The sequence below is a fragment of the Vipera berus genome (genome assembly GCF_964194415.1).
Source record: "Vipera berus genome assembly, chromosome: 2".
Taxonomy (NCBI): Eukaryota; Metazoa; Chordata; class Lepidosauria; order Squamata; family Viperidae; genus Vipera; species Vipera berus.
In genome coordinates, this window is record NC_138203.1 from 242,006,044 (window position 1) to 242,023,450 (window position 17,407).

The 17,407-nt window shown below is 37.9% G+C and overlaps 1 protein-coding gene across 5 annotated transcripts in view; it reads left to right on the plus strand.

The window, feature by feature from the left end:
* Positions 1 to 17,407, plus strand: part of RAD18 (RAD18 E3 ubiquitin protein ligase) — a 141,712-nt gene that overhangs the window by 100,936 nt on the left and 23,369 nt on the right. For 4 of the 5 annotated variants that reach the window (XM_081317445.1, XM_081317443.1, XM_081317446.1 and 1 more), the window contains one exon: positions 6,937 to 6,999. In XM_081317445.1, the coding sequence (XP_081173571.1) occupies positions 6,937 to 6,999 (63 nt within the window). Of the gene's footprint in view, positions 1 to 6,936; positions 7,000 to 17,407 lie in introns of those variants that run through there. The other variant, XR_014025084.1, reaches the window with a different exon arrangement.

The following is a 17,407-nucleotide window of genomic DNA, read 5'->3' on the forward strand; positions in this document are numbered from 1 at the left end:
TATACAAAACATCATTGTCCCCGGCAATCTAAGAAAATAGGGGAAGTCAGGTACCACACAAGTAATGTAGCAAGTAAACACAGGGTCAGTCATAAAGGACTCAAATGTCTATACACCAATGCACAGAGTATGAACAGTAAGCAGGGTGAACTAGAAATTCAGGTAAATGAGGGCGGATATGATATTGTTACCATTACAGAAACATGGTGGGACGAAACCCACAAATGGAACGCACAGCTAGAGGGATTTAAATTATTTAAAAGAAACAGACTAAACAAAAGAGGAGGTAGAGTTGCTCTCTATATAAGAAATAATCACATCTCTACAGAAATAGAACACAACAATGATGAAAACTGTCTTGAATGCATTTGGGTCAATATAAAGGGGGAAATGACATTACCATATATAGGCTGCCCAACCAAGCAGAGGAAATAGATGAACCTTTTGCTAGTCAGCTAAGATATGTAGGAAGCACATCACAATAGTAATGGGGGACTTTAACTACCCTGATATCAACTGGGAGACAAGCTCTGCACCAAGTGGAAGATCAAACAGATTCCTGACAACCTAGCAGACAATTTTCTCTCCCAAAAAGTAGAGAAGGGAACTAGGGGATTAGCCATATTGGATTTAATTCTCACTAACAGAGATGAAATGATAGAAAGTGTCGAAGCCACAGGAACCTTGGGGGGAAGTGATCATGCAATATTGGAATTCAGCATTCTGGAAGCACAAGCAATAGAATACAGTCAAACTAGAGTCTTGGACTTTAAGAGAGCTAATTTCAATAAACTTAGAGAAGGCTTGGGAAGAATTCCATGGATGAGAATCCTAAAGGGGAAAACAACTCAAGAAGCTTGGGAAATTTTGAAAAGTGAGATAATAAAGGCCCATTCTAGCACAATACCAACAAAGAAGAAAAATAACAGCTTTCAAAAGAAACCAGCATGGCTGCATAAAGAGCTCTCTGATAAATTGAAAGATAAAAAGGACAAGTATAAGAAGTGGAAAGAGGGGCACATAACTAAGGCAGAATATCAGCAAATAGCCCATGCCTGCAGAGATGAAGTGAGGGAAGCTAAGGCTCAAAATGAACTAAGGCTTGCGACCAAAGTCAAAAATAACAAAAAAGCTACTTTCAACATATAAAAATCAAGAAAAAAGTGAAGGAAATGATTGGTCCATTACTGGGTGAAAGTGGCAAGAAGGTGACAAGCAACAGGGAGAAAGCAGAACTATTTAACTCGTTTTTTGCATCTGTCTTTACACAAAGGGAAAAAACAGACCAACCTATCAAAAATAGTGCCATAAAAAACAGAATAGAAACACAAGTTAAGATAGGCAAGAAAATGATAAGTGAGCACTTGTCCAGTCTAGACGAGTTCAAATCACCAGGACCAGATGGATTACACCCCAAAGTTCTCAAGCAACTGGCAGACGTGATCTCAGAACCACTGAACTATATTTTTCAAAGATCCTGGAGCACTGTGGAACTACCAGAGGACTGGAAAAGAGCTGATGTAGTTCCCATCTTCAAAAAAGGGAAAAAAATGGATCCAGGAAATTACAGGCCTATCAGCCTGACCTCAATACCTGGGAAGCTTCTGGAAAAGATAATCAAACAACGAATCAGCGAGCACCTAGAGGCAAACAAAGTCATTACTACTGTAAAAGCCAACATGGGTTTGTCAAAAACAGATCATGCCAGACAAATCTTATTATATTCTTTGACCAAGTGACAAAATTAGTGGATCAGAGGAATGGTGTAGATTTACTTGGACTTCAGTAAGGCATTTGATAAAGTAGATGACAACCTTCTACTTGATAAGATAGAAAAATGTGAGTTGGACAGAATCACCACCAGATGGATTCGTAACTGGCTGACTGGCCATACTCAGCGTGTGGTCCTCAATGGAACCGCATCTACATGGAGGGAAGTATGTAGTGGGGTGCCCCAGGGCTCTGTTCTGGGCCCAGTGCTCTTCAACATCTTCAATCAACGATTTGGATGAGGGGATAGATGGGGAACACAGCAAATTTACAGACGACACCAAGCTGGCAGGAATAGCCAATACTCCAGAAGATAGGCTTAAAATACAGGAGGATCTGGACAGACTCGAATACTGGGCGCTATCTAACAAAATGTAATTCAATGGTGAAAAAAATAAGGTTCTACATTTAGGCAGGAAAAATCAAATGCACAGGTATAGTATAGGTGGTACCTTGCCAATAGTAGTAACTGTGAGATGGATCTCGTAGACAATCACTTAAATATGAGCCAGTAGTGTGCTGCAGCTGCCAAAAAAGCCAACACAGTGCTAGGCTGCATTATCAGAGAAATAGAATCAAGATCATGTAAAGTATTATTACCACTTTACAATGCCTTGGTAAGGCCACACCTGGAATACTGCATCCAGTTTTGGTCACCACGATGTAAAAAAGATGTTGAGACTCTGGAAAGAGTACAGAGAAAGGGTACAGAGAAGAGCAACAAAGATGATTGGGGGACTGGAGGCTAAAACATATAGGGAACGGTTGCTGGAATTGGGTATGTGTAGTTTAATGAAGAGAAGGGTGAGGGGTGACATGATAGCAGTGTTCCAATATCTCAGCGGTTGCCACAAAGAAGAGGCAGTCAAGCTATTCTCCAAAGCACCTGAAAGCAGGACAAGAAGCAAAGGATGGAAACTAGTCAAGGAGAGAAGCAACCTAGAACTAAGGAGAAACTTCCTGACAGAACAATTAACCAGTGGAACAACCTGCCTGCAGAAGTGATGAATGCTCCAACACTGGAAGTTTTAAAGAAGAGACTGGACAGCCATTTGCCTGAAATGGTATAGGGTTTCCTACCTGAGCAGGGGGTTGGACTAGATGACCTCCAAGGTCCTTTCCAACATCATCATCATCAACATCAACCTCCTCCTCCTCCACCTCCTCCTCCTCCTCCTCCTCCTCCTCATTATTATTATTATTATTGTTGTTATTATTATTATTATTATTATTATTATTATTATTATTATTATTATTATTATTATTATTATTATTATTATTATTATTATTCCTAGTCATCCCTTGTTATCTGTAAATGACTGAGATTCTCAGTCATCTACGTCATGGTTGTCCAAAAGATGCTTTTGCATGAGGCAACTGGACTTTCTTGTTTTTCTTTGAAGATGTTTCGCTGCTCATCCAAGAAGCTTCTTCAGCTCTTTCCATTCCGCACCATCCAGTCAGTTGCCTCATGAAACAGCATTTTTGGGACTTATTATCTATAGTACATTGGTTAGGTTAGCCTTCACATGATTTAGAGTGGAGTAGCCACACTACTTTCTATATTCTATGTTTATTGTCCATAGGACTATTTGCCTTCTTTTAGCTTTTATTTTATTTATTGTAAAAAATTATATTCTCGTGAATGAAGGTAAATTTATAAATTTAAATTTTATATGCTACCTTTCATGCAGGATTTCAAGCTCCTGAGGCAGGCACTAATATGTCTTGAGCAGCTTCTAACTATCACCCCTTGGTTGTTTCTTTACAAGCATAAAATCATTCTAGAGTTTTTAAGCATTACTTTGAAAGACTGTGTTGGCCTTGACCATAACTGCCAAAAAGGTTACTTACGGTAATTTGTTTATTTGGTGTCAACTAATAATTTTGTCCCCTACAAAGCAGGTCCTTACGTAGGGCTGTTCTTCATCTCTTCCTGGTTCAAGGTCAGGTGACATCTCATTTGCTGGCTTCTGACGTTTATCTTACATGCTAGCATATAGACTTGGGAAGATACTTCAAAGTTTTAGTGAAGGACCTACTGGTCCTATACCTGGTGATGTTTCTGAACATCTACGGTAGTCATGAACACTAAGATGGTCAAGTGCCCAGAGCATTGCTATTTATCCATGGAAGTTTAGGTTTAGACTTTAACTCAGTTACTTCAGTTTCTCCACCTCTGGAAAGAAAATGACCAAGCCTAGAGAACTAAGAAAATGATTTCCTCTTTCAAAGAATCTACCCACTTGCCTCTCCTGTTATCCCACAATTATTCATCCCACATTTCCCAGCTCTAGCCCAATTACCTTTGACTGCAGCTGAAATCAGCAGCAATACATTTTTAAAAAATGTAATATGTATCCAACAGCTCAAAAATTATAGTCCTCTCAGGCATGTCAGCAGTACTATTAAATGGATTTATTCCTGAAGTTCAGCCAAGATCATGGGCAAGATGCAAGAAGTTTTGAGGGGTGAAGGAGAGGACAGTGAAAACTCTTCTAATTACAAATAAGTTTTCTCTAGACTTTCTGTTACAAGTGGAAGGAAAGGAAGGAAACAACAATGAAAATTAAATTTAAAAAAATACATTGCTACAATTGTGCAGCAGGTCAGAGGTGTTTTTCACAGCAAACTTGGTAAGCATGGAGATAATGTCCAATAGATTGCAGACACTACATTTAGTCTTTCCAGCAGTGTGAACTGATCAAATAAATGGCAGTAGGGCATGCTTATACATAACACATTTTGGAGCTGAGGCAAGCATTTCTAATTAGTTGAAATTAGATTAAACTTTGTGCATTGCAACTTTAGTTGCATGTGACACAGTTTTCTTAATACAATTTTACTTCAAAATATACCTGGCAATTTTCTTATTTGAATTTTGCATAAGTCAAAGTCTTGGAAAGCTTTTATTTCTAATCTACATAGCTCTTCTTTTAATTGGGAATTTTGTGGGGGGGGGAGGGGTTCTGTTCTTCCTGCCAGTGAGTTTTGTGCACCAATCAATTGCATCCACTTATTTTGTTCTTTTGCCCTTTTTTCCCCTGCCAAATGAGTTATTTATCAGTGGTTGACAGTTACTTCTGCGAATTTACTACCCATGCCATAATCACAACAAACATATTGCACCGATCAATTTCATTCATGGCAGGAAAAGGTTTTCTGACATCAGATTTTAACATTAGCGATGAACAAGAAAAAGAACAAGAGTTGGGATTTTTAAAACATTCTAGTATGAGATTCCTACACACCACTCTGTCCATTTGGGAATAAAGAATTCACTTATCTGAGACTAGAAGTGATAGTGCATGGATAAATGTGATAAGGAGATAATGTTTAAAGGCAAAATAATATTGGACAGTTTTGCCACAATAGTTAAGAATGTAGTTATAGAACACAATCTGAGATGTGATTTTTTTTTACAATCACAAATAGCATATGGAATTGACTACTTAAATGAGGTACTTTAATGCTTTAACCTATTCAGATATATCATTTTTAATATAATTGTCATTTTACCTTCATGGCTTGTTTCCAAAATATCTAAAAAACATTAAGTACCCTACTTGTTTGATAGGTTTAGGTAAATATTGAAAGGTTTCAAGTCACACACAGCCTTAATTTTATGCAGCATTAGACTTCATTTATAAGAATGAAAAAGTGAGAGACTTTTTCTTTGTGCAGACCCTTGTCAGGCAAAGAAACTTTATTGATTTTTCTTTCCTATGGATCAATAGCATTTCATAAGGAAAAGGTTATCTTCCCCCTTCTTCCGTGTCTCTGACTAATCCATTGGCAATTATAACGTGACAACTCCTAGATGTGGTACAATTGAGATGAAGTGTCTCAAGTTACATATAAGGTAATGGACGACCTTTAAGACACTCTGGTCTCCAAAAATGTAATTCTTGTGGTCAAGATATGACATGAATTTGCATAGATTTTGTTTCTTTCTCAAGGCTGTCAGTTCTTGTTCCCTTGTTGTTTAGTGCCTCGCTAGTATATCCTTAACCGTTTCCTTAAATAGAAGACAAACACCGGGGTGGGGGGGGAATCAAAATCTTTTTAATCTTTTCAAGTAACTATACTGCGAGGGGGGGGGGAGATAATTGAATAATTTCATCCAAAAGTTTCCTTTTTGTGACTCCCCAAATTATGAGGTACCTGGCATTGTATCTAATTAAGAATATTTACTTAGCTGCATGATCATAGCTTTCTTAGTGGATTATGTTTCAGCCATCTGTATTCATATTCAAAACTAAGTTTTTTAGTTAACTCCTTATCTTTTCAGCATTGTTAGAAACTGCTTTCCTGCAAGGTTCTTAAAATGAAATAAACACCCACTGACATTTTAAGGAGGGAGTTTCATGAGATTTCATTGTTAATAATCTTCTTTCTTTTTACTGCTGTTTCAGTATTTCAGGATTGATGCAGAAGGTTTGAAAAGTAGCAGTTTCAGTGAATATAAATTCTCTTAATGTGACTTATCTGTTTAAGAAGCAGGATTTGGATATCCAGATGACTTTGTCATAGCTTAGACTTTATTTATTAATAACATTTGCCATAGAAACTATTTTATTTGTTCCTAATATTGATTTTCAACTAATTCTAAAATGCTTTACTTTTTTCTTAAACAATGGCAATGTACAATTCTGAAACATTTAAAAATTATTAAAATGTTTGCAGAATTTTTAAAACGAACTTCATTGTTATAACACTACTTTAAAAACAGATTTCTGTAGCTTTTTAAGAAAAAGGTTTGATTTTTTTCAAGCTTTCTGGCAGAGAATTCTTTATTGTTATTTAATTACACAGTGAGTCCAGAAGTGCTTAATAATCCTCCATTTTTTAAAAAGCCCAATGATTATTGTAAGTACATCAACTTTAAAAAGGAGAAATGAAAAGACAGAAGAATCTCAGCATTTCATAAAGTCAGCGCAGCTTCTATCTTGCTTTGGACTTGGCTAGCTGAATGCTCATACATATGTTCAATAAGTTCTTTGATGTTAGCTAGTTAGGGAAATGAAACGTCTGCAAGAAAACAAGCAAGCTCAGAGAGCACCAAGGACCCCTGATTTCAACCCTGAGCTACAAATATTCTCCTTCTTTGATGTATCTGACAGTTTTCAGCAAGTAGTCTAAACTAGATCTTATTTTGCCTTTCAGCTCAAGTTCGGACATCATAAGAGATTTAGAAATTGCTGGGATGTGTTCAAACTCATCAGATAAGTAAGTGTGAAATGAGATCATTGTTTTCAATGTCATAAAATTTTCGTTGATTTATTTTTGTCACTTAGCTAGCAGGAAACTTGGCCAATGTGGTTGGAAAACATGCTAACTATTTTGGCTTGGACTCAGAAAACTGCATATAAAACAGATTTGGTTGCAGGTGACCTTCCTTCTCCTGAAGGTCAAGTTCCTTCCATTTCCCATTAGAAAGCAGAAAAGCTTCTCCTGATGGTGAGAATGCCATCCTGGGATGCTAAATGGTGCAGGAAGCTCAAAAACAAGAAAAAAAAATCTGGAATGAATATGTTCCCTTCTGTTAGCAATTCCTGTCTTTTCCTCTGCCTTCTGTATTATATTCGTCTCCATTTAAGAGGGGTACTCTGACCTTTCCAATAGAGCTTTTGGCAGGAACAGAATTTGCCAAAGAAGGAAGAGACAGCCAACCCAGTTTTTGCTTATTCATTTATACCATTTCGGACAAATGGCTGTCCAGTCTCTTCTTAAAAACTTCCAGCGTTGGACCATTCACAGCTTCTGGAGGCAGGTTGTTCCACTGGTTAATTGTTCTAACTGCCGGGAAGTTTCTCCTTTAGTTCTAGGTTGCTTCTCTCTTTGGTTAGTTTCCATCCGTTGCTTCTTGTCCTGCCTTCAGGTGCTTTGGAGAACAGCTTGACTCCCTCTTTGTGGCAACCCCTGAGATATTGGAACACTGCTATCATTTAGTGGCCTTGGGCAATTCAGACATGTTTACCTAATGATCCTTTCTAGTCTGGGAACCAAAAATTTCCACTTGACTAAATTAAGCACTTATACCTAGTCCAGTCTGAGTGTAGGGGCTAAAGAAAACTTTATAGATAAGCTTGAAATTGAAATATTTGGTTTCGTCGATACCTTTGCACTGTCTGGCTCGGTTAGACACAGGAGAATATATTTCCAGCCTGTATAACATTATTTTGGTAAATAGCTTTTTTTTCTTTTTTTTTCTTAATCTAGACAACTTTGTATGATAAAGATGTTGACTCTTAGGAACTAAGTAACTCCTTCCTTTTTAAAATGGGTCTATTGACATTTCTCCTGAAGTAATGATTAGCAAGAAGAAAAACAAAATCATCTTGACAGGCAGTTTATAAAAACTGAGAGAGACTTCCAGACTTTACTCCTGGAAGTAAATTAAAACAAAACAAAATTAGCATGCATAAATCGAGAAAATGCATCCATAAATTGTTATTGCAGAGACTGTTCAAAATGTGTAGGGAGTCCTGTTAAACATTGCATGAATTTTCTGCATCCTTTTGGCATATTGAGGTTACAGGTAGTTCCTACTAAAGGACCACATGCTCAGCAACTGTTCGGTGAGTGGTGTTTCTGACCGGTTCTCATAGTTGTGGCCATCACAATGACCCTGCAGTCATGTATTCATGAGCTGGGTGATCAGCTTGCAATTTTGATGTCATAGCATCACACAGTTATGCAATTTCCTTTTCAAACCTTCATTGCTGGCTTCCAACAAATAAAGTCAATAGGGAAGCAGGCAGGAGGTCAGGTATGATGACCACGCAACATTGCTCTGAACAATAGTGGGGATCCATTTAACATCAACAACAGAAATGTCGCGGAACAATTAACAGTCCGACCAGAGGTGGATGGACCGTGGTTCATTTGCATGGTCAATATCAAAGAAAAGAAATCCAAGGCATATTCTATAGTAAAACTTTTAATGAGAAAACAAAAGACCTAGACTGACTACATTCTCTCATCAGGCAGAAGGAGAAAGTAAAACAGAAACTGTGAGAACTTTTTTAGGCCTGCGCACAAAACAGTTTAAAACCAAAACATTGGCTGGACATAGCTGGAGTCACTATGGTTACAAGATAAGATAATACACAGTTGCAGAGCAGAAAGAGATGTACAATTAGAAATGAGCGAAGCTGGCAAAACTAAAAAAACACGCAGTGACAAGAAATGCTGGAGCTGCCCTTGCTAAGCAGCGTGGTCGTGTGACGTCATATTTTATGACTACCGCCCAATGACAGAAATTCTGGTCCTAATTGCCGTCATTAATCAAGAACTGCTGGTAATAGTAAAAATGAAGCTGACTATATAAGTGGTTTACTTTCTTTCTTGCATAGCATGCCACCATTGTTTTTGAAAGGGAGAAAGGTGGAATATAAGTTGAAGATGCGGTATGGGCAGCCCTTGATTTACCACAATTGAGCCTAAAATTTCCGTTGCTAAGGAGACAATTGTTAAGTGAGTTTTGCCCCATTTTACGACTTTGCTTGCCACGGTTGTTAAGTGAATCACTGCAGTGGTTGAATTGTTAAGTGAATATGGTTTACCCATTGACTTTGCTTGTCAGAAGGTCGCAAAAGGTGATCACATGACCCCGGGAGACTGCCAACCATCCTAAATATGAGCAAGCTGTCAAGCGTCCTAATTTTTAAAATGTGACCAAGGGGAGTGAAAAACAGTCATAAGACACTTTTTTCCGTGGCATTGCAACCTGGGACAGCTATTAAAAGAATGGTTGTAAGTCGAGGACTACCTGTACAGAATAATTCAAACTTTAATCTTCTTGTTGGGATTTTGTCACTGGTGGAGGATAGAACAGTAGAGCCAGAGATACTGTTGAACTATATTCTGAATACAGCTGTGTGTGTTATTTTGTTTTTTTGTTTTTTAAAGCGTACATACATACATACAAACAAACAAACAAATAAATAAATTTGGATTGCTGACAAAGTCCCAGGCATATTGAAATTGAAACAAGAAATCCAAACGCTGGGACAAGGTAAAATCGAGCTTTCGTTGGCCAAACTGCCAACGTCGTCAGGATAAAATCATTGGAGCGATGAAACTACATTTATATCATTGGCGTTTTTGTGCTCTACTCATGGAAGGCGTCACCGGTCTGTTTGTTTGTGTCGGCCGTATTTTCTCAAGCCGCCTTGCACTCGTTTTTGTAAGCTGCGATTGTCTTTGAGTGTTTGCTGTCCAAGGAGGATCGCTATCTGTTCTATCAGTCATAGCCATTGCTCTTGTCATTGCACGTGTTCTCATACCGAAGGATCTTAATGGTTGCTCTTCCCCTTTCTCACATTCTGTGGTGTGGGGTTGTGTAGTTATGCAATCCTGATCCTGGTTTGGTGATGTGCCCTGTAAGTGTTTGCATTGTCCGTGTTCACGTTGCCCGTGCCGTTCCTTTTCCCAGATCCTAAGGGCTTGGTATGCAGGGGAGAGGTCTATACGACAGTTGATTGAAAGGTGGTCGGAATACCAGGCTTCTTTGAACAATCATCCACCCTTGGTGTTGTCACGGGCGATCGCCTTAACCCCCGCCAGATCGAAGGTGTGATTGTATGTGGCCATGTGTGCCCACACCTGTGAATGTTGTTCCTGTCTTTTGATTGCAAGCTCGTGTTCATGTATTCTAGTCCTCAGTGGTTTTGCAGTCTCCCCAATATAATTATAGTGGCAGTTCTCACATGCCATCTTGTATATGACTGAGGACTTCTCTTCATTGGGGAGCGGATGTTTTGGGCGCATGACACAAGCACGCAAGGTCTGATCGGGTTTGTGGGCAACACTAACTTTATAGGGGGCCAGTATACGCACCATGGCTTCGGATACACCATGAATGTAAGCAGTGTTATCCGTGCCATTGAGATGTTTTCATGTTGGTTACGGACAGGTTCACATGGTTTGCTGTATTGCCTGATGAAATTTAGTGGATATCCATTGCTTCTGCAGACGCGGTAAAGATCTAAATGTAGTTTCACCGCTCCAATGATTTTATCCTGATGACGTTCGCAGTTTGGCCAACGAAAGCTCGATTTTATTAAAAACTGCTTTAGTTTTTTACCTTGTCTCAGTGTTCGGATTTCTTGCACACACACACACATACATACTTAATTACACTAAAAATACGAATCCTGGGTGTGTGCATATTAGAAAGAAAAAGGATCGAACACCAGGATAGAAATATAAACAAAACGGTATATGTATATGTATAAATGCTGTGTATATGTATATGTGTGTGTATTCATGTAGTATTCATGTTTCAAAACTATGATCTATCTTTGTTCCAGTTGAGTTTGACATCTTATTAAATTGAATTGTTTAGTTTAAATTTACTACAAAAATTGTTTATGCCTTTTAAATCCTTTCAATTTATGAACCTAGTTCATATATTGCATTAAACATGATTTATTTCATTATGGCATAAGGCGTCGTATAAGCCTAACTGCAATTTCTTCAATAAGCTATGGATAAAAGAAAGTACAGCTTAGTGGTCTGTGTGATGTATAGATATAGTCACCTTGTATGGTCTAAAATAGAGGTCCACCAAACAGCTGCAATCTGTAATACCTCTGTATTAAATAATAATAAACCTTTATTGTCAAAGTACAACATGTGTACATTGAGATTAGCTGAGCCTCCCCCCGTGCTCTCTCCCCCCAACACACAGTGACAACAAACCCTCCATCCTGCCACACCATGTGAACCAACTACACCACACACCGGCCTCCCAAGTCAATTCTGCATAAGTTCACAGAGATTATGTCCCATTTAAAAGCCTAACAGTCCACAGATAAAAGCTATTTTTCAGCCTGTTGGTACGGCTGGCTATATTCCTATATCTTCTACCGGATGGTAGGAGAGTAAAGAGATACCGTCCAGGGTGTGAGTCATCCCTGAGAATCTTCCTCACTCTTCCAAGGCAACGAACTCTGGCGATGTCATCCAGTGGTGTCAGGGAACAGCCCACAATGTCTTGTGCTGTACTCACTACCCTCTGTAATACTTTCCTGTCCACGGCTATCAGACCAGCATACCAAACCACAATACCATACGAGAGGACGCTCTCTATAGTAGACCGGTAAAAGAAGGTCATTAGCCGTTGTTCTACCCTGTTCTTCCGCAATTTTATAATAGATTTGTTGATGAAGATGTACTAATTTAGGCAGATGAAATCATTTGAGTAACTCAGGGTTCTCAAACTCTGGTGCTCTGACCTCTTAATATAATTTCTTTGAATACCCTTTTCCCATGAATAAACATATCAGACTATACCCAGACACAGCTCCTACTATGCCTCCCATCAGGCAGTATCATTCTCCTTCAAGAAGAAAAGGTGCAACGCTCAGATTGCCAGGGAGAAAACCTATGTGTGTGTGTGTGTGTGTGTGTGTGTACGCGCACACTGACTCCTTGACTGGGAAGAACTATTTTGGAAGAGGGGAAGATAAGATTGAGCAAAAACAATTCGATCCTAATCTGGTAATCTTGGACAATACTCAGGAGTGATTTGGGACTTGTACAGGAGCTAATGCTGGAAGTGCAAATACTACCATATCAAAAGAGAGACCTACATCTGGATTCCACAACTACCTTCCCAAGAGGACACAACCCATACTTCAAGATCTTCTGACAGTAGCTTTTTGCCATGGAGATAACAGTGAAGAAAGATTGCTCCTTTTTTCTTTCATGGTCATGTATAACAAATTGCCATTTATCCATGGTGCTGGGAAAATCCTAGTTTTATTTTTAGCTTTGTACAATTCTATTTTAGTTAGTTTTTTGAAAAACACATTTTTTAAAACAAGAAAAACAACAGTTTTGGATAGCAAAAACTTTTATAAAGCTCTTCTCACTCTAGAAATTTCCTAGAAAGCAATTTGAATGATAAAGCTCTTTCAAACTTGGATTTGATGATGATTCAAACAAAATAAATAAATCCCCAACTGAAAGGAAAATTGGCAAACAGAAAAGTCTTTGTAGTACAAAGTAGCACTTGGGATTATTTACCATGTTCTCTATGAGAAATAGTAAGATTTATTAAATTTGTAATGATTACTATTTGATTTGAAAATGTAATCTAAATCGTTGCCCGGAACATTATATTTACAGACTTTATACAGGAAGTGTTAAATATTCAATATAAGCTTAATAGTTTTTTCCAATCTTTCAAAATGCATTTTTAACAAACAAACACATTATATGAACCAATCATTATAGCTTTGAAGAATTTAAGAATTTTCTGCAGATTAAAAAAAAGTATTTTGGATCTTGTACAAGAAAAGCTCTTTTAAACTTGGGTTATGTTTAAAATTCTTGTGACCCACCTGTGTGGGTCATCCACACAGGTTTATGCAGAATCTGGCCTTACTGCACTTTAAAGGTGGTAGATTTAGTATTTTAATTGACTCTCCTTTATCAAATTGGCTACTTTAGTCATGTTGGCCTCTAACAGTTATAACTGCCAAAATAATTATGCTGTGGTTTTTATATTTGAATTTGAATTTAATATATATATTACTTATGGCTTCAATAGCAAAAGTACTACAATATATTCTGAAAATTTTCACATTATTGTCTGTAACTAAATCTCACACCTAAAAATCAACTTCCTACATGGCAATCCTTATAGAATAGGTGCCCTCAAAATTCTGTGATCTCTATAGAAAGGATAGAAAAAAGGTGACACTGCAAATATGTAGAGTGGAAAACTCATTGTTGGGCAGATGGCTGATGGGTGGATGGATGGATTAAATGATTAATAGATAGATTGATTATGGTATCTGTCCATTAATAGTGCTGAAAGAAAAACATTATCAGTCCCAGTATGATGATGATAACTTTACTGTCACTTTGAATGTACACCAATCGGCATACATCAAAATGAAATTTCGTTGCATATAGCTCTCAAAGGGTCACCACCTCCGATATATACTCCTTGTTTGGGGCCCGCTCAAATTTCACATTGTCCATTTTAGTCTGTAGGGAGTAAACGATGGCAAACAGGACAGATGGAAATGGGGCTCCCTGTGGATTAGCCCTCAAATTCGCTTGTATTCTGACAACCTCGCCTTCTTTCCTTTTTCTGATCCTGACTCTTCCACCCTTTCCTTAAAGAGGCCTTGCTTCTTTTTGCCCCTGGAGCACGCTGCTGCCGCCGTCACCAACTCCTCCAAAAGCCTCTCTCTTCCTCTGGGCCTGCCGACAGCCTCATCCAGTTCCTTCGCCCCATAAGCTCCAGGTCCTCTCCTCCTCTGCCTCCTCTGGAAACAGCCCTGATTTGCAATAGAATCCATCACTGGGCCAGCAGTCAGATCTTGCTGCTGGTAGAACAAATTCAAACAGCGCCAACGACTTTTAACGGTCTCACCAACAGTTTCAAAACAACTAGAAACTCGCCAGGCCAGCAAAGATTGTCTGTCGTATGTCGTATGTTACCTTAGTTCCACCATGTTGCTCAACACATTAAAATCTTCCTGATCATGTGGCCTATAGCCCTTACTATCCCTCCCAAAACTATTCGCCTTCAAGAGCCAATGCAGCCGCAGCCATTCCAGGCGCTGCCATCTTACATAACATATACTGTAAAAGTAAATAAATATTTCAGCAGTGTTGGATAGGCGTTAGCCTAAGGTAAATACTTTGTTAATAGGAATTACTGGAGATTAGATTTGGGTTTTTTAGCTCTGTATCCGAGTCTATTTCTTAATTTACTTTTGGTGGCCCTGATACTTTAGCACCACAACATACTGACCACAAGGGGGTAGATAGAGAATAGTTTGAGCACTTTGTGAACCTTCTTTATCTATCACTTTGCCTTCTCTTGTTCATGAGATTGTTAATTTCAGTATCACTTCCATACATTCTTGCTTTCTGATTTTCATCCTAGTGAAATGCAGTTTACCTGGGTGCCACATTATTATTTCTGCTCTAGTTAATCCCCTGGTTAACTAATAATTGCTTAGGTTAGATTCCTGCTCTCTGATATGTTTTTGCAGACACATGCAGAGAGTTATAGTCTCTCCAGTAGATTTTTTTTAATGTTTTCAGGACCCAGGGACAAATTTAGTAGGAAAGCCTAAAGTTAGAACTGTTTTTTTCTAGTGCCTTTTTCCATGTCACTTAAATTTTTTACCCAGAACTTACAGTACTGGAAAAATACAGTTTCAGCCAAGAAGACAGTTAAAAACACAACAAAAACAAAAAACTAAACCTGCCCCTCCATGTGATTGATTGATAGATAAAAAAAATCTATTCCACCCTGTCTTAAGACTTGAGATATTTACATTACATAAAATAAAACATAGTTATTACATTACTTAAGAATAATAAAATAATGAGTGAAAAATACAGAAGAGATCATCAAACCCCAGCAAAGGCAGCCTAGATATTCCCAATTTCCAAATATTAAGTAGAACAGAACATATTGCTGTATCAGTCAGATTTAAGAACTGTATAGGTAAAGTAGAGAAATCTGAATTGTTCTATCTCTGGAGCAAGCTCTGGTATTGGGGAAAGTAGACGGAAAGAGCAAAAGAGAGTGACCAGCTGCAGGGTGGGTGTACTATTACAGTGGTGATAATGCTGTTGGAAGACCTGAGCAACCAGATTTATGGCAGATCATCCAGGAGATCTATCTATCGGCTCTTATCCTGACCCTCCCTCTGACAGTATACTGTATAATAAACATAAATTAAGACATACTTAATTCAAGTCCCAATTCCTAGTCAGTATGGCTGAAGGTTGTTTTTTAACTTTGGATGACTAAATATGTCTTGTACTATTAGCTGCAGCAATTAACATAATCATAATAATTGTAACACTGTTCTTGTAGTAAAGCACCCCTTACTACTCACAAAGTATTGATGCATGTGTAGCTTCAAATCTATGCAGGTGTATACAGGTTAGACTCCCAGGTCTTATTGCTGAACATTGATCTATTTTGCTGTGTTTCAGAGGCAGTTAAGCTCTCTGGTCACAACAGCCTAAATCATTGTACCAGAAAATACGGGGCAGTGTTTTTAATCCCAGATTTGGCTCTACAAATAAAAAATAAAACACCTTGGAGGATAATTTTCTGAATTTTAGAAATCTCTATTAATGAATAATAATTTATGTCTACTTGTTGAAGTTATAGAGATTTTGGATAACTGCTATTGAAATTCTTGCTCATATTACTCCTGGATGGGTCATATTAATTTGTGTCATAGAATGGAACATCTGGCATTAACTGCCTGTAGTTTTAATAGATTTTTGGTGGTGGGATTGTATTTCCCCCCTGTGAATTTTTTAACAATGAATCACCAGTCTTTCAAATTAGGTAAATAAGTTCATGGTCATGATAGCTGAATTTTAGTAATTTTTTGAATGCCACATTTTACATGCAATAAAGCACAGACTGAAAGATTAAAAGGTACCTTGCGGTATAGAAGAATATGAATGATGGATATTTATTTATGTTTATTATTTGTATTTCTATAAAGGCCATCTCCCAAGGTTCCAGACAGTTTTTCATTATTCTTACATTATTAGATTAACTTTACAATGTATGTGAGTTCTCTGCCCCTGCCCCCACTTAAAATATAAGAATTGAATCAAATGGGAAAAGTAGATAGTGGTAAACAGGAAATAATTATGGGATTATACTTTTTAGACTTAATTTTAGTAGGATACAGTGCTGGAAAATTGAGCTAAAGGCTTTATAGCGGGGGTGTCAAACTTACAATGTCACATGACGTGTTGCAATGTATCATGACTTTTTTTTCCATCGACAGCAATGGAATGGGCGCGGTTTCGCCATGATGTATCTGGCCCATGGACCGACAGTTTGACATCCCTGTTTTAGAGAAACAAACTGGCAAAATCAATGGAGCCATCACATGTCTGCCTCTGAATGTTAGGTTCTGGAGTGAGCAATCCAGCACTTGCACATTGGTCTGCAGAGTTTTTCCAGACATAGTTGAGTGCATTAGCCAACTACATGTTGGGTTATGTATCCTGTTGCCTAGTCCAATAAGGCATTTACACAGTGTCATGGACATGCATCACTGTTATTCCATACATTGTAAATAATTTATTTCTATGCCAAATTTAGTTTTATTAATTCTGTACCAGTAGTAACATAGCTCTCCCCTCAAGGATATTGTTGCCTCTTCCATTATGGTGGGGCTTTATTTATTAACAAAGCTATTCAGGCATTGAAGAGAGAGCAGCCAAATATAGCTCAACTTTTTTATTTGAGCAAGGATACAAAACATGAAGGCAGCTTTTCTTTTTAAGCAATTAATTCATATAAAATGTAGCTGTCCCACCCAAACAAAAATAAAAAACCAATTTGCTGCCTACTTGTGGCAAGAAAATTTGGGAAGAAAATATGTCAAGAGTATATCCTCCCAGCAGGATCACCCAAAGCATGAACATCAGTGGCAGTGCAGGATGATGCTGGTGGTAGATAAATATTTTATTGACAATAGCAAAATTAAGATTTCATACCAGTCAGGAAAAGTTAATGGTAATTCACTAGTATATTTTATCAAGAAAACCACATGGACAGACAAGTATTTGATAATATAGTAGCAGATTATTGGTCCCTTGGATGGGTTAACACTCA